Raw genomic sequence first — 25,218 nt, 5'->3', positions numbered from 1 at the left:
ATCTCACACTGATTAAGGTACAGTCGCGTTCCTTACGCCTCTGAATCCCAGCAAGACTCTTCGCACTTGATTCCCTTAGATGATCTCACCCACAACTAAGAGTTGCTACGACCCAAAGTCGAAGACTTGATAAACAAATCTCTCTCACACAAAAAAGTTTATTGAATAGATAAATTTGTCTCCACAGAAATACCTACGAGTTTTTGTTTCATCTTTTGATAAATCAAGGTGAACATGAACCAATTGATACACCGGTTTTATATTCCCGGAGAACAACCTCGTAATATCAATCACCACATAATGATCTTAACCGTATATAAGTGGAACAAGATATTGTGGAATCATAAACGATGAGACGAAGATGTTTGTGACTACTTTTTATCTTACCTATCGGAGGTTGAATCTCAAGCAAATCTTAGAGAAGATAGTACTCAATACGATAGAACAAAGTAAGATCAGAACACGCAACTACAGAGAAAATAGTTGGGTCTGGCTTCAGAATCCCAATGAAGTCTTTAAGTTGCTAACCTATAATGGTTTTAGAAAAACCTAGGTTAAAGAAGAATTGACTCTGGTCGCAACTAGTATCACACATATGAGGTGTTGGGATTAGGTTTCCCAGTTGCTAGAGTTCTCCCTTATATAGTCTTCAAATCAGGGTTTGCAATCAATGTTACCTTGGTAACAAAGAATTCAATATTCACCGTTAGATGAAAACCTGATTAGATTCAAGCTAATATCTTTCAACTGTTAGATCGAACTTAGCTTGTTACACACAAATGAAATTTGACTTCATTTAGATGTGGATAACCGTACCTAAATGTGTACACCTTGTTGGCTTAACAATTGTTAACCAAAGTTAGCCATATGAATACTTTCATATCAACCTTATTCATCTTAATCACAACTAGTTCAAATGATTCAAATGAAACTAGTTATGGAGTTGTTCAATTGTTTATAATTCTCATAGAAGTATACAAGACACAATTAAAGCAAAATCGATTTTGATTCACTCGAATCGATTCATGAACATTATAGCCACGGTTTGCAAAGATTACACTCCTTATTAAATAAATGTATTTGTTCATGAACAACCGATTTTAGAACATAACCCACTCTAGTATGCAAACGGGTACGCATACTTAGAGTTCCAGACTTGCTCTGTCCGCCAGTATTTGAACGAGTACGCATACTGTCGTTCACGACCAAACTCAGTTAAATTCCCGGACTTGAACTGTTACGCCGGTACGGAGGTACGCATACGGGTATGCAATTAAGTTCCCAAACTTGGAATATATCTACAACAGTTAGCATACAAGTACGCATACTGTGCTATATCCAATCAATGGTTAATTGTTCTAAACTCCATTTTAATCTTCGAAACATTCTTAGAAGACGGGAATAGATGTCTCATACAAACTATTAGCTTCAAAGCAATTTTCAAGTGATCAAACGATCAAGACGAAACATTCCGAGTCTACATCAAATGACCATCTCACACAAATCATGTAAGATCTTACCAGGCGATTTCACATGATCATCTTTTGACTTTCGTCAAGAATAAAAGATGAACTTGGTTAAAGTGAAAGCTTACCAACACATATTTCGAGAAATATGTAAGTGAGTTAAACTCAACCCGAAATATCAAATGTGTATAATGTAAAGTCTATATAGCTATACGACTTTTGTCTCAATAGGAGATATAATAGAAATAGACTTCTGAGTGATAGATGAGTTCCAGTCTCCACATACATTTTGTTGATGAAGTTGCACAAGCTCCCCTTAGTAGTTTATCGTCTTCAATCGATGAACGCCGTGAAGTCTAAAGCTCAACTACACATTCTATCCTAATCTGAGACATAGCTATAAGTAGACTAGAAATCAAGACTTATAGTTTTGACAACTAAACTTGACAAAAGCTTGAGATAGCAACACTTGCGGGTTCGACCAAGCAGTGCTCTAACAGGAACAAACATGCAACCATTGCAGTGATGATTATCGATGGAAGAAGGGAAGGTAATTTCAAAATAAGTTTGAATAAGAATGAGCGAATGGAGTGGGATTTACTTAGAAGGGATTTAGGTAACCCACCCATACTATTAGAAGCCGAGGACGAAGTCAAGTTTGAAGAAAACTTCAACCCTAAAACATGTTATTCAGCTCTTGAAACTTCTGTGGAGGAGCGTAATTACAAGAATCTTCTATGGCTAAAGGGGGTTCCAAATAAAGTAAGTTTCTTACTATGGGCTGCCTTAAATAACTCTATACCTACAAGGACTATGCTATTACAGCGTGGGATGCAGTTGGATTCTGACCGATGTGTTCTCTGTAATGGAGAGCGCAAAACAGCATACCATCTATTGATTCATTGTTCTTTTTCGTTCCAAGTTTGGGATTACTTCATAAAATCCTTTCATATTTCATGGTCTTTACCATCGAACATATTACAGCTCTTCGTTGCCTGGAATTGGAATGTTCTTAAGGACAGATGTAAAACACTTTGGACTGTAACGCATTACGCCATTGTTTGGAATCTTTGGAATGAAAAGAACAATTGGGTTTTTGGCAGAGATCGGTGGAGGAGATAATTATCTTGGTTAAACAATCTCTTGTTTTATGGAATTGTGATTCAGAAATCTTTAAGTTCGTTGATGCAAATTCAGTGTTACATCACTGGGAAATGATATTGCATATGTAACTTAGCCTTTGTGGCCTCTTTCTGTAACCGTTGAACATTCAAGCTTGGCCTGTTTTCTCTTAATACAAAAACTTCTTATTTTCAAAAAAAAAAATGTTATGCGTTAACGTTATGATTTTTCTTTTTTCTTTTTTTCTTTAACGTTGTGATTTTTTTTTTGTTTTTGAACAATGGAAGAGGTTGTCCAATTGATGATTAATAATTGAAAGTTTATTAGTATAGCACAAAGTGGAATTCCGCACGCAAGCTAATCAACAATTCCCCAAGTTTTCCCACAACAAAATTTACATAAATTTTTCACACACAGCTCACAAAAGTACATGCATGTATCTCTTTGCATATACTATATTATTGTATGTATCATCAAACACGTTAGATGGATCATCAACCAAATCAATGGGCCACTTTATACAATTATTGTCTTGTTTTTTATGCATTTTATATTGGATTTGATGATTCTGCAAGATATTCTCAGTACCATCTGCTTATCGTGTATTCGTTGTCTGCACTAAGAGATTGGGTGTGTAAGGTGATCTATTTTATTGTCGGATCAAAGTTAAGAAAAATTATGATCTACGTACTATTTTATAAAGTCCCCAAAAGCATGAATTTCTGATCATTCATCAAAGCTTATTAGGAGTTGCACAAAAATTATGAGTGATGTGATCATGAAGATTGACATAGTATCAAGAGAGTCAATACGACCATCATCTCCAACTCCCAGTCACTTAAATACCTACAGCTTATCCCTTCTTGATCAGCTCTGTCCTCCACTTTATGTTCCTCTTCTCCTTTATTATACTAAGCAGCTGGATAGCGGTACCGACTGCAACCTTGGCGACAAGGAATCATCTTCTCGTTGTGATGTTCTCAAGAAATCCTTAGCGGAGACTTTGTCAAAATATTATCCATTGGCTGGAAGGATAAAAGATGATGTATCTGTTGAATGTAACGACGAGGGTGTGGATTTTATCGAAGCGCGAGTAGTTGGTAGAGAAGTTTCTCAAGTAATCCAACTCACGGATTCCGTCAATATTGATATTATGGAACCATTCTTACCGTTTGAGCCTTACGGTGAGTCGGGCTCTACATTTGGGTTAGGACTAGATTTGGTCTCCAAAGCTCTCTTAAAAATCCAAGTCAATGTCTTTGATTGTGGTGGGATTATTATCTGTGCTTACATCTTCCACAGGATTGCTGATGGGACTACGTTCGTTAATTTTATCAAGGATTGGGCAGCCACAGCTCGCGGTGATGGTGATTCAGGGTTCAGAGTTCAGGGTAAACCTCATTATGAATTGTTCTCTCTGTTCCCACCAAGAGCTTTATTGGGTTTCAACGTCAATGAAATGATCGAAACAGAAAAAGGAATTCTGACAAAAAGATTTGTTTTCAAAGCCTTGAACATCGCTAAGCTAAAGAAGAAGTGCATCCATGATGCAAAAGAAGCTTATGAGGGTGGCGAGCAGGAACAGCAGCCGCCAACACGTTTTGAAGCGTTAACATCATTAATATGGAAGTGTTTCATGGATGTGGATCGTCAAACTAAAGCAAGACGACATCATGAAGATGTTGTTAGTGCTTCTGTAGATGCGCCTACTGATGATGCTGTTCTAAGACAGGTGCAGCACTATGGTGCGTCTTTTTCTATAAATTTGAGAACAAGGATGAATCCACCGCTACCTAGCAACACTTTCGGGAACGCAGTTGGCCTTGCCATTGCACAAGTATCCCATAATCTTGATAACAATGTCGACTATGCAGAGCTGGTGTCCAAGGTTAAGAACGCGGTAGACCAGATCGACTCTGATCATGTAAGAGCACTGCAAAGTACAGATGCACTGTCAAACATCGAGAAGATGAAACCGAAATTGGAAAAAGGTACGGTGCTGTTACACTTCACCAGTAGGTGTAGGTTCCCAATTTATGAAGCAGCAGATTTTGGTTGGGGGAAACCAACTTGGGCTAGTCTTTCTAAATTACCTACCAAGAATCTCGTTATGTTTATGGATACAAGTTCAGGAGATGGAGTAGAAGCATATGTGAGCTTGAAAAACGAAGACATGATGGAATTTGAACGACACCAGGAACTCCTTGCATTCGTTGCTTAAGAATTCGGGCTACCGCCCCTTTCCAACCTCGATCCTTTAAGTTGTGTTTATGTTTATCTGGGTTCGATCCTTGGTTGGGTACTGTTGGTATTGTCCATTGCAGAGTGCTTTAAGTTTCCTTCTCGCTTTTGTACTGTGTTGGTCTTAATTTTTTTTCAATAAATTCGTCCATAAACGAGCCACCTTCAGATTGTTTACCAGCAGAACAATTTGTATCCATCCGGAGGAATCCCTGACTCACTGAATAGTCCGATGACTCTGCTAAGTTAGTTGAGTCAGTGTAAACAACCACGGAAAAGAAATCGGATCGGTTTGCGGATAGCCGCTATTACGAAGTTTTGAAACCTCGACCTTTCCTATGTGCAGGAAGATAGGAATTGAAAGTCGGTTGCTGAAAGTAGTTGCATCAGTGAAATATAAGTTTTTTTTGCTTTAAAGATGAAGGACACATATTTGGTGCAGACGAGTTCGAATAGGTTACAGGTATCATCACCCAATATCTTTATTTATCACTGTAATGCAATAACATCCGTCAAAACATAAATTTCTTGAAAGATGTTTACACCACAAAACCCAAAAAGAAAAAGATCATTTCATCATTCCAGAACAAAAAAGATGTAATATGTTTCTTTATTTATTTTCACCTACTCAACTCCGAAACTGATACACTCACCCCGTGTTGGATTCGCAGTATGTACCGCAGGAGAGAATGGGGTTGGTCCTCCTGACCCAGTGGTTTAGCAGAGGGCGGTTTTGGTGTGGGTCCCACCCCCTCTCTCACTGATAACAACCCGTAAGACATAAATCATTTTCGACTAAATTCCCCTGGTTGCTTTTGGGGACTTCAATTTGTATCTTTTTTCTTTATTATAGAAAGACGAGCATAACTAACTCTAGAGAAGAGCAGTTACTCGACGGTTACAACAGTAGCATTTTCATCAATTTCATCCAACTCTGGCATAATAGTGTTAGAAATTTCTAGCAAGCCAGGATGGAGAATAACAGAGTGAATCTGATCAAATAGATACAAAAGATTTGGTCCTTTCCAATTGAAGTTTTCAAAAACTCTAGAATTAAAAAACAAATATATGGAGTTTCACTGCCATGATGTTGAGTTTTCTGTCAATCTGGGTTAGCTTGTCCAGAACGAAAGTGACTTCTTCAAAATTTCCATCTCTTATTCGATACTGGTTTGGGTTGAATCTTTGTTGTACTTCATTTTGGTAAATGTCCTGAACAACTTCCAGAGTAATGGTGTCTTCTGCCTTGAAATCGACATTAGTTCCTTTCATTTTTTTTTGGGCCCATTGAATGGCTAGCTCAGCTCCTCTTCTGTTTCTTCCTGCTCCAGTGATTGTGTCTTTGACATTCCTTGCTCCCACATAAGTGCCTTCATAATTCATATCAATAAGGGAAAAGTTAGTATAAGAGGTAATTTCAGCATTAGGCTCCATATAATGATAGCTCATGTAGCTAATCCTGATAGCAACACCCAAAATTTGGTTGTGGCCACTAATTCTTCTATCACCCCTTTGCTGATCATTTTTCTGGTAATAAAGATCATTTAGAATATGTGTTGGATTATGCATGACTCTGTGGAAGGAGCAGAGGTGTTGAGTAATCTTGTTTTCAGTGATGCTAGCCTTAAGAATGATCTTATTGAAGACGAAATCACATCTAGCGTTTCAAATAAACCAACAGATAGTAGCATAAGTTGGAACCCAGTCCTTCTGCTGATTCTGAGGATGAAACCAGCAGTTTAGCCAATGTGTGAAGTCAGTAAAGTTACTGAATAAATTGTGATGATGACCAAACAAATTTCTCCAGACTTCAATAGCATAAGGGCAAGTTATGAGAATATGAGTGATATCTTCACTGGCATTATCACATAAGGTACATGTGGAGTCAATGTAGTTGAGGATACTAGCAGATTTGGCATTTGTTGGTAAAATCCCTTGAACACATTTGCGCACAAATATGTGGATTGAGAGAGAGGTATCAAGCTTCCATATCTGGCTCCAAGCAGGATTATAGCTGTCATTCTTGTATTTGTGATGAATTTTCCTATCATAAAGGGGTTTCACAGTGAACTTCCCATTATCAGTTAGTCCCCGAATGATAGAGTCTTCAAGTTGTATATTGTTTCTGGTGGATTGAATGGCTTCCTGATCATCTGTGGATAACCAGAGGCTAATGAAGTTCACATCCTAGTCTCCTATACTATCCATGAGTTGATTGACAACGTTTAGAGTGATAGGGCATTGAGGAGGTTTTGATAGGATTTCCTTTTTTTTATCAATCCATTTGTCCTCCCAAATCTTGATCTTTGAAGCATCCCCAATCTTCCATCTGTAGTACTTTTGTATGTTACTTACTCCCTCTAGGATTCCTTTCCATATCCAAGAATCAGATCTTTTAGGTTTAATATCAACTCTGATGAGAAGTTGATTTTTGAAATGGTTGGCTTTCATAGTGGTAGACCACCGAGAGTCTGGTTCTGTTATCAATATCCAAGCAATTCTAGTTATCGTAGCACTGTTGAAGTATTCCATATTTCTGAAACCAAGTCATCATAACTCTTTTGGTTTACAAACACTACACCAAATTCTGGGACTAGCAACTCAGATTAGCAACATCTTTGCAGCTGTTGCGAATTTTTAGTTGCTAATTTTAGTTGCAAAATATTCGCAACAGTTTGAAACAGTTATGAAACTCGCAACTGTTTGTTTCAGTTGTGATTCATAACTAAACCCGCTTGTACACGTGCGAAAAACTAGTGTGGCTGCCTATACTTTAAAACCGACTCACTATTCAGCTCATTCAGATACTCGGGATTCTGACTCGGTTCTCTTATCTCTATTATTATCGATCATTAATTCATTATCTTATCTACCTCATTCTGTCTTTCTGGTTCCCCCCTGTGAAACTTTTCCTGGTTCCCCCTCTGAAACCCTACCATTGAAGTTCATTCTTCCTCTTTCTACTACCACCAGCATCATCAACATCATAACCACCCAAATCTTTTTTCCTTTTTTCTTTCGAAGCCCTAGATATATCTTTATGTCCGCAGATTCCCCAAACCCAAAACCTAATGGTCGTCGTTGGAAAGATTGGGTTTAATTCAAGTTTGAAATCGGCAGCAAGGTGGATGAATCAGATGGGGTTTTGGATAAAAAATGAAATCCAACAACTAGGGTTCTGTTCTGGTTCGATTTTGAAGAAGAGAGAAATGAGAAGGAGATTTTGTGATGGAATCGTAAATCGGTTTGTTGTGATGCCAAGAAATCAAGATGAGAAGATGACATCGGTGATGGGTGGGGGGGGGGGGGGGGGGGAAGAAATTGAAGATAGGGTTTGAGTTAAATCAACAGGTAATTGAGAAATTATGTTGATGATATGAATTTGGTAGCATGATGGTGCTAAGAGTTATGCGGAAAAGTTCTGATGCAAACTGAGAAGAATACATCCTTGCTAGTGTTGAATTTATAGAACACTGGAGGTGATTGAAGCATGAATGGTAGTTCTAATGGGTTTAGGAGATTGTCTTTACCCAATTTAGAGTCCACAGTTAGGGCTACGGGGCTATGCAGATGATGAAGTTGATCTGGAGTTAATAGGAGCAGAAAATTGGTGGTATCCGATAATGATGGTGATGTATGAAGTTGTTTATGGCGCTGCTTGATGCTGATGGAGAAAGGCATAGAAGATTGAAAGTTTTCTGTGAGCAGCCTACAAACATAATTGGACTTATTCTGGTAATTTATCCCACCTTTGTAGTGTTCTCTCGCAACTTTATCAGCAAGTATTACATTTTAATTCAGTCTTTTGATTCTTTTTTATCTTATTTGTCTTTAGCCATGAAAATTATCTAGCTTTATTCGGATGTATGGGTAGTTGAAATTACTTTATTTAAAATGATCGTGGTAGTTGAAGTTACTTTATTTATAATAAGAATTAGCTAGTTTTATTCGGATTTACGTACAAGTAGTACCTCTCAAGATTGTGCTAGGTTCGCTTGTGCACGAAGTTCATCAACAATTTATCTCCTGGGTATATTAGGTGTGTCGCGATATCATCCAGTTACGGTTTTACTATCTTAAACTTGGCAGAATTATCTGATGGTTTCACTACATTTCTCAGGTTACAATACTTTACAAAGATAAGGATCACGTAGGAGTTGAGTTCACTATGAGTCTCTTTGTACCTCTTATCATTTTATCACTCAAAAAACCAAGTTACATCATTGATCTATTCGAGTTAATGAATCCAGTTCTGATTAATACCTTGAATCAGATTGGTCTGACACCAACATACGATGACAGGAAGTCATTACTCGAATGACAACCAGCATGGCTATAAAAAAGAGGTTTTATACAGATTCTAATAGAAGAGATTTCCTACAACGGGTATATCTCTAGTTCTCTATCGTACATTGTATTGTTCTTTACTTATCATACACTATTAAAGTCAATAATTGTACTCATGGTTATGTGCATTGTGTGAAGAACTGGGAGGCAGTGACTAAACTATCACTACTTGAAGGTGAAGGACGACCCACGGACATATATAGCTTAGTCATAGTTATTTTTCTCAAGATTGATTTAAACTGATTTAACTAGATACGTTGGCATGATTCAGTTTGAGCAACAGATCCTGGCGTGATACATCTTCGTAATGAAAAGAGAGTGGAAACATGATAAATTGAGTACCATTGGTGTTGAAGGTGCTTAAGATAGGTCTTGGCAATAGTCTGACTCCATGGCGCCAGACGACCCAGTTGAATGGTCATCGGCATAAGCAACAATCACGAAATGCCGAAAAAGCCTGTGAATGAAAGGCAGAGTGGCTCTCTTCTCAGGTTCCCCTATGCCGAGATTGGATACCCAAGAGTTTTTGGATATCAAATGGACCTCCCCAGACGGTAATTTTAATGTGGCCGATTTACCCTCTTTTGCAATCAGATTCGCTACAGCACCTGCTGCTCTAGCTAATTGTACACCCTTTCCAAGTGTGATTTCTATGTTATGTATGGCCGTGCCCCCATACATGGTCTTACGACTTTGCGGAGACCTGTGTTTTTGGTAAACAGTCGCCCGGGCCTGGTCACTGCGACCCCCTTTGTGAGGAGGCACCCCTTCTCCCGAAGTTACGGGGCTATTTTGCCGAGTTCCTTAGAATTGGGTTGTCGAATATATTATCTTTGGACATTCTGGCCCCTTGCAGATATGCTTGATGGTGACATACAATCATACATTTATCATTTAAACAAGGTCACTTGTGTGGGAACTTCTTACATTCCTGAATTTTGACCTCTATTGTTATCTGATTTTTTTTTATGCATTTCATTTTCTTCTATTGATGCTTATTTTTGTTGTTCGTGTGGCAGATAGCGCCAAAATAACAAGAAGTAGAAACACGATCTTTTTGATGATGAAGACAAACCTCGAGTTTTGATATTATTATATGCAAATAAAAAACCTTTTCCATATTTTTTGTTTTTACTGATGGCTTTGTTTATGGTTGGCGTTTGAAGCTCTCCGAGTTGCTGTTAATGACCTGCATCCAACACAAGGGTTTGAAAAAAATCTATCAAAAGGGAAAGGGCTCTCTTATATGAGGTGTCCAAGATCTACGGGTAAAGCTCTCAGGTATTGCACATCAATAACAGGATAATAATGATCTACCAAAGTCAAAGCCTAAAGAGCTTGCTAAACCTGCTCGAAAAAGTGTTGCAGTTGATTTCCCCATGACAGAGGCTGCATGCTTGATATACTTACATTTTTTTAACTTACAGACCTTGTGTAGCTGGGATATTTATATGAACTTCTTCGTACCACTCTGTGGAATTACCTCTTTCATTTATTGCTTCCGCTAGAATTCTAAAATCTAATATGCATGCTTTCTGGAAGATGCCTTATTTTATGTATGCGTAATAAGTGAAAGAGATTGATACCTGAGTTTTATTAACTCACATTTCTATTGTTCTTCCTGCAATAGGTTCGTGATGCGAGATTTTTAGAAAGCATAAAACATGGAACTGAAGAAGAACGATGCCAATGGAACGAGTTAATTGCAAGTCTCAAGGTAAACTTCTTTTTTTTTTGTTCTTTAGGAGAAATTCATCTGGTTGGATATTGTGTGTTGGTGAACCTTCCAACAATATAAAGAACTATTCAACATTACTCTATTGAAGTAATTCAGTTGATGGTCATTGTTATGACATATTGATTTTTATTGGATCAGGGTTTGAGAGTGAAATTAGCAGGCCTCAAGTCCTCAATGAAAATTGTGTTAAAAAATTCGAATTTGTTTACTTGTATTGCCAGTAGTTTCAACGGGGTCTCTAACTTTTATTTTTATTTTTACAGTCGGATTATCCAAATTACACTCCACTTCTTTCTAAAATCATGGAGTGTTTTTTTTCAGGAAGTGGTAAGGAAGAAAAGATCATCTACTTCTTAAGGAGAATAACATCGTCTAAATTGATTTCAGGGAATGAAAAAGAAGATGGAAGAAACACGAGACTGGTTGGTAGAAGCATTATACCAAAAAGGATTATCACTTTCGGAGATTGACTCTCTCAACGTGGAAATATCTTTCTTTTCTTAATGTCTTTTTCACCTCCTTATACTCTCATAATTTTATTCATAAACTGATTTGTCTTTATCCATAAACTGTTCAAAATGGTTTAAACTACGAATGATATGCTTATATTACCATTTGTTGCATGTGTTACATATTTATGGTCCTTTCTTTGTATCTTGAATTCGTATTTTTGAAACTGTTATAATGTGTCTTGAATAGTAAAGTTCATAGTCCTATCGTAGTCTCAAGGGTGTAATTGTTATTTATGTGAGTATGTAAAAGCATTATGCTAGAGTGTCTCCGTAAGGTCAGTTGTTATTGACAGACTTAGGAAGGAAATGAGTTAGGTTGTTATAGAATTGAGAGAGGTCCAGTGAAGAGTTTTTGTAATCTTATTCATACATAGTGAATCATATGTCATTACTGTGGATGTAGGTCACATGACTCACATTAATAAGCCTTAGGCTTGCAGCTTATGATGTTCTGGATTATCAGCTCACTCATGAAGCAATCAGTCGAGCTGAATACGATAGAAAAAGTGACTAGGTAAGAGACGTTGTTTCATCCTTGAATTCACTTATCAATATGATTTTCATTTCTTACTCTTATATGCATCCGATTTAGAATTATGCTTGTAAGTATGAAAAACGAATAGGACGGTCAATTGTGTGCTACACATCTTTATGGATCCTTGTTTTATCATGTTTTTAAGAGATTCAGGGTGTTATTCGATGTTTTGGTCTATGAAAGTATGGCATATTCGAGTTTTAAGTATTAAGTGAACTGGTGTGGATTTTTTTGTCCGTATGCTTATGCTAACTTAGACTCAAAGGTGTAATTGTTATTTATGTGGGTATACTCCGTGAACTGATCATCCCATACTTATTTTCCCTCTTGTGCATCCATAAATTGTAGGTACACAAAATTTTAAGCCGCGCCTTTACCATTTGAAAAAAAATTCATGAACTGAAATACCTTGTTTTTGTTATATGATATACTATTTAGATTGACTAACTCTTTGCATGCCATGGCTATTTACAGGTTAACTAGAAAGTTGTGTAATCTTTAGCTGACCCCGAGGAGTACCCTACCTTGTTCGAGAAACATGAAGAGCAGGGAACACATGAAGAAGAGGTTGTTGACGTCGAAGATGATTCCACAAATATGAGAAATAAGTGCCACTACTTACAAGGTCGTTTATGAAGCACCATGAAATTATACTTGTTTGCGCATGTAGGTAATGAATGATGTTGAGAAAGTCTCCAGACCCTGTGCCTTTAAGATTTTATCTACTACTGCTATTACGCTTAACATTAGAACTGCAGAATTTGTATGTTCAAAAAACTTATAAAATGTTTATATATTTATCATTCTTTTGATACTAGGCACAGAATGCAGGAAACTTGATTTTGATTTCCAAATGAACTGGAGAAACTTAATTTTTTTTTACAGGGGAACTGGTGGTTTGTACCTGGTCAAAACCACTATTTTTTTATGTTGCAAACAATTCACAACTGCAATAAGCTGTCGCAAAGATCCAATTTCGCAACTGTTTTTGAACTGTTGCGAGACTTTTTGACGTTGCAACAGTTTGAAACTGTTCGACCAAAAATTTGCAACGACAATGTAGCCGTTGCGAAAATTGCAACATCGACTTTCACAACAGAGCAGAACTGTTGCGACCCCACTTTGCAACTGCCAGTTACAGTTGCTAACCACTAAATTTGGTGTAGTGAAACACTGCTCCAAGCTATGTACAATAATCCCTTTGGTTTTTCAGTACCATTTTTCCAGAGGAAGTTTCATAGAATTTTGTCAATCTCTTGACAAGTCTTCTTAGGAATCTTGAAGCAGTTCATCTGATATATGCTAGAGGTCGAGGTGACACTAGAAATCATAGTAACTCTGCCATTGGGTATAGTTTATCACTCTTCATTCAGCTAATCTGAATTTAAGCTTCTCAATGCAGGGTTTAAAAGCTTCAATCTTGCTTTTGTTAATGAAAAGAGGCGAATCCAGGTACTTGCCTTTAGGATCAATTTGTTGAACTTGCATGAAGGAGATGATGCTGGTAGCAATATCAGGGTCAGTGTTTTTGCTGAACAAGATTCCAGATTTGGAGAAGTTGATAATTTTCCCAGATGCTGCACTGAACTTTATGAAGATATTAACCAGATTTGTGCTTTCTTGAATATTTGCTTTGCATAAGACCAAACAGTCATCAGCAAATAAAAGATGATTTGTGGAAATTAGGACAAATTCTTATCCCATGAATGAGGCCATCTATCTTAGCATGCGTTAAGTTTCTGGATATAACTTTCATGCAGAATAGAAATAAATATGGGGATAAAGGATCCCCCAATCTGAGATCTCTAGTGGGCTTGAAAAATTCACCAGGAGCTCCATTGACAAGGACAACCACAGTAGTAGTAGTAGTAGAGATGCACAGATGAATGAGATTGCACCATTGATCACTGAACCCAATTTTTTTTTTCAATTTGTACTCTGAAACATGTAATTCCTCTCTCTCTATCGTTCCCGTTCCTTGCCTTCTCTTTCTTTCTTTCTCTGTATCAAAAGTAATAAATAAATTATCTTGGTGCTTTATTAATTAAATGTTTTGCTTTGCTTTAAATTAAAAACATGTTTCAGAAAATAAATATGAAAGCATATATTCTTCTGAAAGAAGAGTAAAGGAAAAACGTCCACTCAAGTCCTGTGCACTAAATAGCTAGTGCTTATATTAAAAATATGAGAGGAAAGATCTCAATGACATTCCATTATTGACCTAACTAAGGTTGTGTTCCCACTAAATTATTGGTCCTTCTTAATTCCCATATATTTAGGTTTGGAACTGAACTACCCATCATATTCAAGTATTCATCTGTGTAATCAAAATTTCACGAACAAATTGTTAGATCGGAATATCGAATGGCTTCATTTTTATATGTTCTTCGACGGGTGTTCTTCCTTTTATTCATACTGTTAATGGTGTTCTGTTCTACTATAACACTATCAGAAACTGGAGTAGCAGCAACAAGAGAAGTACGAGCAATATCTACAGCTACAAGATGGGTAAGTGTTAACGGTACCGGTATTAGTAGTAATAAGATAGTTTTACCAGGTTGCAAAGATAGATGTGGGAATATAAGTATACCGTACCCATTCGGAATGGATACTCCTAATTGTTATCGCAATCCCCAGATTTGAAATTACATGCAATTACTCTAACGGTCATCCAGTTGCTAGTATCAGTTCGTATGGTGCTTTTTATGAAGTTTCAGTAGTCACGTTAGACTATGTTCGTATTAATAGACCGGTCATCGCCTTGTGTGACTATGACCGTGTTAACTATACGACGCGCTTAGAAGAGCTGGTTTATCTTTGGACTGAGTTGTTAGACTTCAGTGAAAGTGGAACATCTTTCACCATCTCCAACACTCTCAATAAGTTAATAATTTTAGGTTGCAACATTTACGGCTCCATTTCACCGGCGGATGATTCATCAAGAAATGGTAATCAAAAAATAGATGTCACAAGCAGTGGGTGTGCATCTCACTGCACCAACGGATACATAGGTATCCCATCTCCCTGTGTTGGCAATGGTTGTTGCAAGGCAACAATCCCAAATCCCAATGGACTAGCAGGATTCAAAATACAAGTTGAGAGAATAGTTGGTCGTCAAACGGACTCTGTTGTTCCATACACAGAACCTTGTCTCCGTGTCTTTGTGGCCGACCAAGATTTTACTGGGGATGATGATTTGATTCTGTCTAGGAATTACTCACCATTTGCATCTGTGATTATGGAATGGGTAATAAATGACTTCGACACATGCAACAAGACTGATAGTAGATATGCTTGCGGCATAAATACTGATTGCCTTGAATCTCATATTGGTCGTGGTTATCGCTGCAAATGTTCAAAAGGCTACCGAGGAAATCCTTATCTTCAACATGGCTGTCAAGGTATGTATATATATATATATATATTAAGATTCGAGGAATGTTTGCAAGGGTGCTGTCTTGCTGAATCCAACATGTAATAAGTGTTATTTTCTACACAGATGTTGATGAATGCAAAGAAGAATCACACAAATGCGGAAGTGGATTTCTTTGCACCAATACACCTGGGAGTTATAACTGTGATTGCGCACCTGGTGAGAAATTGGGGATCAGCAGTTTGGGGTATCATTGTATGCCTGACAAACGAAAACTTCAAGTTGCTGCACTTGTGGCATCAGGTATGTAATATGCACATACAATATATTAAAATTGTCATAATAATTTCTTTCATTTATTTATCAATCTGTAAAAAGGAGTGCGATTGTTTACAGAAACTGAACATGACAAGCTGTAGAACTGTAGCTAATCCTCTGACATACTTTTACAGGTGTTGTAGTATCTGTTTGTTAAGGCATACAATACGTGTGTGTTGCCTAACACATGTATATCTTGTTAAGGAAGTCTTTTGTATTTTTAGGAAACTATTCTAGGTTTGAAAGTCTTTTGTATTTTAGGAAATTGTTCTAGTTTTGGAATTCATCCTATCTTGAAGTTCAAGGAAGAGTTAGTATATATATATATGTATCTTGTAAAGATCAATTGAACACACAAGTTATATCAATAGAACGTCTTCTATTCAAGTTCGTGTTCTCCTCTTATAGTTGTGCTCTCTCCCAAACAATATGTGTTCTAGCTTGGTATCAGCTTATTGATCCTATGTCTTCCGCTGCATCTACTTCTTCCTCTGTCCTTTCAACCATACTCAACTCCTCTCAATCAATGATGGCTTCCTCTATCTTTTCTCAACCTCATCACATCATCATTGTCAAACTTGATGACACCAATTACTCCCTCTGGCGTGCTCAGTTTCTCCCATATCTTCAAGGTTATGAACTCGATAGTTTGTCACCGGTGACAATCCTCGTCCGTCTCCAACTCTTCCCAACAGTGATACACCCAATCCGGCATATGCTCCTTGGCTAAAGCAAGACCGTATTCTTCTTGGCTGGATTTTTTTCCTCGCTAACTCCTGCTGTTCTTCGACAAGTTCATCGTCTCCAAAGTTCTCATGTTGTTTGGTCCTCTCTTGAATCTCTCTTTTCTTCAAAATCAGATGCTCATATCCATCACTTGCAATGTGAACCTCGGGATTTACGCAAAGGATCTCTTTCTATGCGAGATTATATTGATCGAGCTCGCAATATCATTTACAACCTTGCAGCTGCCGATACTGTTGTCACTGAGTCTGAATTACGTCACTGCATTCTTGCCGGCCTAGATACTGCATATGATGCCATTGTTACCTCTCTTACAACTTCTATGGGAGCCATGAAACTAGAGGATTTTATCACCTATATTCTCACGTATGAACTTCGTATTGAGAACCAAGCAAAGTCACTGCATTCTCAGCCTGTAGCTAACGTTGCAGCATCCGGCCCAACTCGTTCAGCTGCTTCCAGCTTCTCTCGTCCAGCTGCTTCCAATTTTTCACGTCCTCCTACTCGGTCCAGTCTATCTTCGGCCCAACAATTCTCCTCCCTATCAATCCCAGCTCGTCCAGATGCTTCCAACACTTCGAATCATTCCTCTCTTCTCGGCCCAGCACAACCTTACAACTCACGCACAGATGTGCGTCTTCCCTGTCAACTATGTGGTCGCAAGAATCATGCAGCTAATGACTGTTGGAATCGTTTGGATCGCTCGTTTCGTCCTCCTCAACGTCATCCACCTACCTCTGCTTCTCGTGCTTATGCTTCTCAAACTGGTTTGTTATCTACACCTCCGTGGACTCCTGATAGTGGTGCTACAGATCATATAACCAATTATCTTTCTCGTCTCCAATTTTCTAATGAATATACTGGTCCGGATCAAATTCAAATGGGTAATGGCTCTTCTATTCCAATCTCTAATGTTGGATCCTCTGTTTTGGGAAATCCCAACCGTAAGTTGTGGCTTCGTAATGTTCTTCATGCACCAAAAATTTCTCATAATCTTCTGTCTATTTCTCGGTTTACTACTGATAATAATGTCTTATTTGAATTTCATACAACTTTTTGTCTTGTGAAGGATCGATATACCGGGAAGGTTATTCTTCGTGGCAGTAGGAGGGGTGGTCTCTATCAACTTGATGATTCGTCTCAATCTTTTAAAGCCTACATAGGAGAGCGTGCTACCTTACAATATTGGCACTCTAGATTAGGACATCCAATGATACGCACAGTGCGTAAGGTTGTTTCCCAGTTTTCTCTTCCGGTTTCTAGTCAGACTTTTAAGTTTTGTTCCTCTTGCCATGAACATCGGAGTCATAAACTCCCTTTTCCTTCTAGTAAAACTACTTATTTGCATCCATTATATTTAATTGTCTCTGATGTTTGGGGACCTTCTCATATTTTATCTAATGAAGGATATAAAACTATGTCATCTTTATTGATGCCTTTAGTCGCTTTACTTGGATGTTTCCTATGTCTCAGAAATCTGATGTCTTTTCAATATTCTTTTTGTTTCAAAAGCATGTTGAAAATCTCTTCAATCGAAAAATCAAAATCTTCCAATCTGACAACGCACTGGAGTATCGAAAACTTACTCCGCATCTTCAACAACTGGGTATTTTTCATCGATTTTCATGTCCACATACTTCTGAACAAAATGGTTTAGTCGAACGACGTCATCGTCATATTCGTGAAACTGGTCTTACAATCCTAAACATGGCTTCTGTACCATCCTCATATTGGTACGATTCTTTTACACCGCTTGTTTTATAATGAATCGTGTTCCGTCTACTTCCATTCATAACTCCTCTCCGTATGAACTTATTTTTAGTCTTTCACCAGATTACACTTTACTTCGGGTGTTTGGTTGCTTGTGTTATCCATACTTACGTCCATATAGATCTCATAAAATGGAGCCTCTTTCTTCTCCTTGTGTTTTTATTGGTTATAGTCCTTCTCAAAAAGGCTATAAGTGTATTCATATTCCTACAGGTCGGATTTATGTTAGTCGTCATGTTGTTTTTGATGAGACCAATTTTCCTTTTGCCGCCACAGCACAGCCTTCTCCGGCGTCGACGACTTCACAGATACCTTTTTCTACTCCCTTTTCTTCTCCCGTAAATCTTTCTCTGCCTTCTCTTCTGTCTACTGCTTCCGTGTCGTCTTCTTCCCAAGACCAATCATTAGCCGCCAGTCAATCATCAACTGTCAGTAATCATCAACCGTCAGCAATCATTAATCGCCAGCAGTTCTCCGCCGTTAGCAATCATCAGCCACCTCCAGCAATCATTATCCAACATCGTCAATCATTAGCCGACAGTAATGATGATCCTCAACCGCCACAGCCGCCAGCACCAATGATTAGCCAACAAAACCAATCATCAGCTGTCAGCCATAATGTTTCTGAGCCGTCACAGCCGCCGACAGTTCCCATTATTATGTCCGATTCAGCCGCCACAGCCGCCACTGATTTTTCTTCCCCAGTTCTTCGTCTGCAGTCTCCGTCTTCTGTCTCTGACACTCATCCAATGGTGACAAGGTCTAAAGCTGGTGTTTTTAAACCAAATTCCAAATATGCATTGGTATGTGATTCTCTTCTCGAACCTACTTGTATTTCACAGGCTCATAAAGATCCCCAGTGGCGTATGTCTTCCAATGATGAGATTAATGCGCTACTTCGGAATGGTACGTGGTCGTTAGTACCATATAATTCTTCTATGAACGTTATTGGATGTAAATGGGTGTTTCGTATTAAACGCAATCCATATGGTACGATTGCACGTCGAAAATCACGATTAGTTGCAAAAGGCTATAATCAGCAAGAGGATATTGACTATTCTGAAACATTTAGTCCGGTTGTTAAACCATGTACTATTCGTCTTATTCTTACATTGGCTTTGTCTTCCAATTGGCCAATTCATCAACTTGATGTGCAAAATGACTTTTTACATGGAGAACTTCAAGAAGAGGTGTATATGAAACAGCCACCGGGCTACGTAGATTCTCGTTTTCCTACGCATGTCTGCAAGTTGCATCGTTCTCTTTATGGTCTCAAACAAGCTCCTCGTGCGTGGTATCACAGGCTTAGTACCTTTTTGTTGCAAATTGGTATTGATACTTATGCTCGGGATAGGTTATTGGTTATACAAAAGCCTTGAGAAGAGAAAGCAAATGAAACTGAAGCACAAGCACTTTGAGAGGAATGGTGGGTTGTTGTTAAAGCAAAAGATCACTTCAAATGATGGTAAAGTTGAAAAGGCTGCCAAAATCTTTGTTACCGAAGAATTAGTGAAGACGACGGACAACTTCAACCCAGATAGAATCATTGGCAAAGGAGGGTTTGGTACCGTCTTCAAAGGCATGTTACCGGATGGTGAAATAGTATCCATTAAGAAATCTACATTGGTGGATGAGAAACAAGTCGACCAGTTCATCAACGAAGTTGCTCTCCTTTCGCAAATTAATCATAGGCACATTGTTAAATTACTAGGTTGTTGTTTGGAAACTCAAGTTCCATTGTTGGTCTATGAGTTTGTCTCTAACGGAACGCTCTCATACCATCTCCAGGTAGAGCAAGAAGATGGTGAATCATTACTCTCATGGAAAGATCGCGTAAGGATTGCATCTGAGATAGCAGGAGCGCTTGCGTATTTACACGCGGACGCTTCCGTGCCAATTTTTCACAGAGACATAAAGTCCAACAATATACTTTTGAATGAGAATTACAAGGCTAAGGTCTCTGACTTTGGAATCTCTAGATCGATACCTATAGACACAACTCACGTAACCACACTCGTGCAAGGAACCATCGGTTACTTAGACCCGAAATACTATTACTCAAGCCAATTCACAGATAAAAGCGACGTCTACAGCTTCGGAATAGTGCTTGCGGAGCTCTTAACGGGAGAAAAGGCAATTTCTGAAATCAGACACGGCGAAGAGAAGAGTTTAAGATTACATTTCAAGAACTCAATGAAACAAGATCGGTTGTTCGAGATATTAGATGCTAGGGTTAGTAATGAAGCCGAGAGAGACGATGTTTTGGCTGTGGCTAAACTCGCTAAAAGATGCTTGAAATACGTTGAAAGAAAAGGCCGACCATGAAGGAAGTATCTCTTAGTTTGGGCGGATTACATGAAAAGCTTTCAAGAAATTCCCTGCACTGACTGTCGTGTTAGTGACATTGTCTGTTATTTCTGCTGCTCACAATCTTTATTTTTTCTAATGTTTCACTAGTTTTGTATTTGTAAAACTTATAAATGGATAGGCCGGTGTCAATGTAGTAGTAGGATGGTAAAGTCAATGGGTGATGAGCTTGAAACTCTCAGGCACCAACTTCTTTACCAATCAAAAGGACAAAAAAAGCATAAAGATATATGATGAATCATATTTTTTATTCATCTTGTTTTTTTTATTGGCAAAGAATGTAGTTGCATGAAATCCCACAACTAACACCCCTTAGTATATTTTTTAGATCTAACTATAAAAATGATGATAAAAGTGCTAAAATTATAAAAATGGACACAAGAGTTTTTACATGGTTCGGTCATTGTGATCTACATCCATGGTTCTTCATTATGATTGTTGGAATTACATTGAGACTCCATTAATAAGTATTTGGAGCTCTAGGTTGATGAAAAAAGAAGTTGAAGATAATAATAATAATACAAATTATGTTCTCTCTCTACACATGTGTTCCCTAAAAAGTGTATGTCTCCCTTTTTCTCTCTCCTACCTTTCTCTTTATATAAGTGTTTATATAATGGATCACAGCTAAGATGTAGTGGGGTATATCTAATATTTCCCCTACTTTCGTGCTAACTTCTGTCTTATACCCGTGCTAAGTTCTCTCGCACTTGTGCTACGTTCTCGCACGGACATGATGTTGATACTGACGCACACTTGATATGTTGTGCGATATTTTGATCCTACAAAGAATTTGATACAGACAAGTTTTGCATTTGGTATCATCACTTACCACTGTACTAGAGTAACATCGGCTGAATGAATCCATCTTGATTATGACTGATATCTTTGAATATGTTGATGGTAGCCATTAAGTTTGTTGCATTTTAGAAATTTAAAGAATATATTTTCCTTGGACCAAAACAGAACTTCCCCAAAACAAGAATCATCTCATCATTCCAAAACAAAAATGATATATGCCTTTTTTTTTCTTTTCTTTTTTTTTTTTTTTTTTTGCACATATGAGAAGCCAAACAAACCAATGAATGAATAAACAATCCAACACACTTTGATAATACCTTTGGTACTATCAAACCTCAAACATCCGCATTAACAAAAAAAAAAGTATGATCGATTTCTTCCACTGTTTAAGATTTCCTATTCACTTTTCTCTATCAACCGGAACTCCTACACGGCAAAAATCAACCAAACATATGATGAGATGGAAAATCGTAAAACAAGCACACGCCAAAAAAAAATGGTTATCACGTTCCTCTTTTACAGTGAAAAACCGCAGTAGGATAGGGCCGGGCTTATGATGGAGGCAGGCAGTACAGGCGGGTGCCTAGAGCCCCAAATTATTGGGGGCCCAGTTTCCCGATTTTTTTCTTATTATGGTCAATTTGTAACACTTATAAGTGTAGTAAAGAGTCTTGCCACAGTTAATCACTTTACAGGTAATTGTAACAGTTATAATTGTTAGTAAATACCATGTGACACCTATACACGCTCTAATATTTTAATCTTGCGAAATCTTTGCAGTTGTTTTTTTTTTTTTTGACAAAATACAAGCTTACAATCCAAGATCTAACCAAAATTCTGGAAAAAATTAGGCTGCCTTCAGGCGCACAGTCGTGTTTCAAGTTATGGCTTAGATATAGTAATATCTCTCCCTAAAAGAAATTCTAGCTTTATCCCTATATTGTGATTTAAAAAAAAAAACCCATATTTTTTTAGTTCACCTAGGATACCCAATTCTATAAGACGGCACTGAGGATAAGCACCCTCCCGAACTTACCCATGTGAACAAAATAAAATGCTTAAAGCATGTGTTGAAATGAGCCTCTTCTTTGAGAGTCGCAATCTTTTGAAAATGTGTGCATATTACTCGGAACAATCGTTTGAATATTGTCTTTACGACGTCTTTAAAGTTTTGAGGAAATGGAGCCCCTGTATATGAAAGAAAATAAGTTAAAACCTCAAAATCGTTCTCACAGGAAATATGAATGTAGATGGAGCCGGCAAACAAGCTCAAAAATCACGGGTTGGTCCGTACCGGCTCGTAGAAACCCGCATCCGGCTTGGATGGTTTCTAAACAAGCCGGGTTAGAGTTGGGGAAATGCTGGCTTGTAGGGAAACAGGTTAGCTCAGACCGGCCCGTAAAACACGCCGCGTGTCCCCTCAGTTTCTTTCTTTTTATTCGTCCACAGAGAGATTTACAGAAAGTGAGAAATTGATAATATTTTTGATTGATGTTGTAGTAATGAGGTTCAAACTCTCGGACTTGTGAAGATTAAATTTAAATATTTAATAAAATTATATACAAAAATATTAACAAAGTGGGCGAGAGGTGTGAGAAAATAACCAAGACACTAATTCCATTATTACACATGAATTAATGATGGTAAATAATCCAAAACTCTAATTATCTTTTAAGTCCTTTATATCTTAACTCACTAATAATCAAGCAAATTCTCAAACATCAATTGTATCCCTTAAGCATAGATTATCTAAACAAAGCATAACCTATCTAATTGAATCACAACTGATTAGGAAAATTACGCAAACAATTTAAAATTCTGCAAAAGCAGTGATTGAGTGAATTATAATTAAATATTAGAGAAAATAAAACAGTTACCAATTATTCATGTGTAAATAGCTTCCTCATTGCCTTGGTTGTGGGAGAATTAGCCGCTCATCATGTTGGAAACACGCTCAAAAATCATTATTATTGCTCAAAGGGTGGTTACAAATGATGAAAATGGAGAAATAATTCAAAACCGGGTTTTGTAACAATTATATTTGTTACAAACCAAAAAAAGACGATACAGAGGATTGTCACTGTTACTGTTGCTCTAAGACCCACGGCTCTGTGTCGCAAACGCTGGCAAATAAGTCTGCCTCTAATGTACGACCCATGACTGTGAGTCGTTGTTACTGTTGTAAAACGACGGTCTTGGATGGTCCGTTCTTCGTGTTCTTCATGTTCATCAGCAGCAGCAGCAGCAGCAGAAATCGAGTTTGGGAAACTCGAATTTCTTCTTCTCTGGCTCTCCTCAGCCCCCCAGACTCTCGACCCCGCTTCTCTATGGTGCTAGCAGCCTATATATACCCATTCTGACCGAGAATATGTTCTCATAACTCCAAATAATTCCCGGCAGTTAATAACAAATATTCTCATGCAAGATACGGAGATTTCTTCCATGTTTTGAATCTTCACGCGTCTTTGCACATCTGACACACTCCAATTAGTCTGAAACACATCCCCGAAGTAGTTAAACATACATCCATCTTACGCCATGCACAGAAAACACGTACAATCCCGTGAAAAACTCTTCTCAAGTACGCACTCCCCTGTTTTCTTCTCACCGAGAATCTAGCCAAATATAGCTGACGAAATCGACCATACCACGCCTGTTACCACCATTCAAGTCATCCCAACAATTCCCAGTCGTTGAGTCTCCTTCATTCTCGTCCAAACTTCCAACCCTAATTCTGGTTCTTTGAAACCAGATTTTCCCGCCAAAAACAGATTTGAAAGGTAGAAGATGGTGTCCCCCTAACCAAACTGGGGGTGCGAATAGCAGGTGCTAGACTGAGGTGCCCCTTATCCAAATTGAGGGTGCCTTTAGTACTTTTCTCCAGGAGTCCAAATAGCACTTTTTGAGCAAGTTTTTCCACACAAGTGTATTTCTCCAAAAACGCCTACAAACACAGAAACCATCAAAATTAGTACAAAAATCGAGCACTAACAATAGAGACATTGAGTACAATTTAGACAGAAAAATGTTCTATCAGAAACGTCGCCATTAAATGGTCGAGATTTACAGAAATGAGAGAAATTGAAACTAAAAATTATCTGTAATTGAAGCGGAAGAATAAGATAGGTTCGATAGATTGTTTCATATGGATCGAAATAGGGTTTGATTTGTGAACTGAGATCTGAAATTTATGAGGATTTAAGAATTCAGAACAAGAAATTCAACTCGAGCTTCTTTTGTTGAATCGAAGATGGGTGTTAATCTGAAATTGAGTGGGTTTTGATTTTCTGCTATTTATGTGAATACAGAAACGAGTGATCATGAAACTGTTGGTGGTGATAATAAACTCAGGGGAGATCGAGAAGAAGCTGTTGTCGCTGAGAGAATCAAATCGATGAAGAGATGATATGTTGTTGCATCTATTGATGATTTAGGGTTCTGTTTGAGGTCGATTTAATTACAGAGAGGTTAAAGAATAGTGAATCTGAGAGATGCAGTTGATGGGGGTTTTGTTAGTGCAAAAATTAGAGAAATTAGGGTTCTTGGATAATGAACTGATAGTATGTGAATTGGAAGAAGAAATTGAAGCTCGATTTTGGAGATAAATGAATTTATTGGAGGAGATGATTAATGGGTCTGTGAGGAATCAAAAGAAGATGGGTTTGGAGAGATTCAGATCAGCAATGAAGGAGATTGGTGGAATGTTTTGATAGAGTTTGATGGAGTTGATGATCTGCTACAAAAATGGATTTGTTTCAGTAGCAGATGAAGTTATTGTGGCAGTGAGAAATAGAGAGAATTGAAAGAATCAGTTGATAACGGTTTTTACATGAAAACTGAAGGTGTTGGTGGTACTGATGTCAGTGGCGGTTGCAGTGGTTTGT

General features: G+C 37.9%; 3 protein-coding genes across 3 annotated transcripts; all 3 read left to right on the top strand.

The window, feature by feature from the left end:
• The first annotated feature begins 3,244 nt into the window (after window positions 1–3,244).
• LOC113340336 (vinorine synthase-like) lies at window positions 3,245–5,373 on the top strand. Its single transcript, XM_026585544.1, has one exon. The coding sequence runs from the start codon at window positions 3,352–3,354 to the stop codon at window positions 4,807–4,809; it is 1,458 nt and encodes a 485-aa protein (XP_026441329.1). The 5' UTR covers window positions 3,245–3,351; the 3' UTR covers window positions 4,810–5,373.
• A 9,009-nt stretch (window positions 5,374–14,382) lies between these two features.
• On the top strand, window positions 14,383–15,904 carry LOC113339658 (wall-associated receptor kinase 2-like). Its single transcript, XM_026584896.1, has 4 exons — window positions 14,383–14,545; window positions 14,637–15,362; window positions 15,461–15,637; window positions 15,787–15,904. Exons 1-4 carry the CDS (start codon window positions 14,383–14,385, stop codon window positions 15,807–15,809), a joined length of 1,089 nt encoding a protein of 362 aa, XP_026440681.1. The 3' UTR covers window positions 15,810–15,904.
• Window positions 15,905–16,571: 667 nt separating this feature from the next.
• On the top strand, window positions 16,572–17,503 carry LOC113339657. Its single transcript, XM_026584895.1, has 2 exons — window positions 16,572–17,340; window positions 17,466–17,503. The coding sequence occupies exons 1-2, from the start codon at window positions 16,572–16,574 to the stop codon at window positions 17,501–17,503; spliced, it is 807 nt and encodes a 268-aa protein (XP_026440680.1).
• The last annotated feature ends 7,715 nt before the right edge of the window (window positions 17,504–25,218 follow it).

The sequence above is a fragment of the Papaver somniferum genome, unplaced genomic scaffold (assembly GCF_003573695.1).
Source record: "Papaver somniferum cultivar HN1 unplaced genomic scaffold, ASM357369v1 unplaced-scaffold_21, whole genome shotgun sequence".
Lineage (NCBI taxonomy): Eukaryota > Viridiplantae > Streptophyta > Magnoliopsida > Ranunculales > Papaveraceae > Papaver > Papaver somniferum.
This window is presented reverse-complemented; position numbering and strand designations above follow the sequence as displayed.

Bases quoted from the DNA above. Each gene is read 5' to 3' on its own strand.
- LOC113340336 (XM_026585544.1), top strand. From the start codon at position 3,352: ATGAGTGATGTGATCATGAAGATTGACATAGTATCAAGAGAGTCAATA.
- LOC113339657 (XM_026584895.1), top strand. From the start codon at position 16,572: ATGCGAGATTATATTGATCGAGCTCGCAATATCATTTACAACCTTGCA. The intron at 17,341-17,465 runs GTAAGTTGTGGC...TGTCTTGTGAAG, and splicing joins TGTTTTGGGAAATCCCAACC to GATCGATATACCGGGAAGGT.
- LOC113339658 (XM_026584896.1), top strand. From the start codon at position 14,383: ATGGTGTTCTGTTCTACTATAACACTATCAGAAACTGGAGTAGCAGCA. The intron at 15,363-15,460 runs GTATGTATATAT...TTTTCTACACAG, and splicing joins TCTTCAACATGGCTGTCAAG to ATGTTGATGAATGCAAAGAA. The intron at 15,638-15,786 runs GTATGTAATATG...ATACTTTTACAG, and splicing joins TGCTGCACTTGTGGCATCAG to GTGTTGTAGTATCTGTTTGT.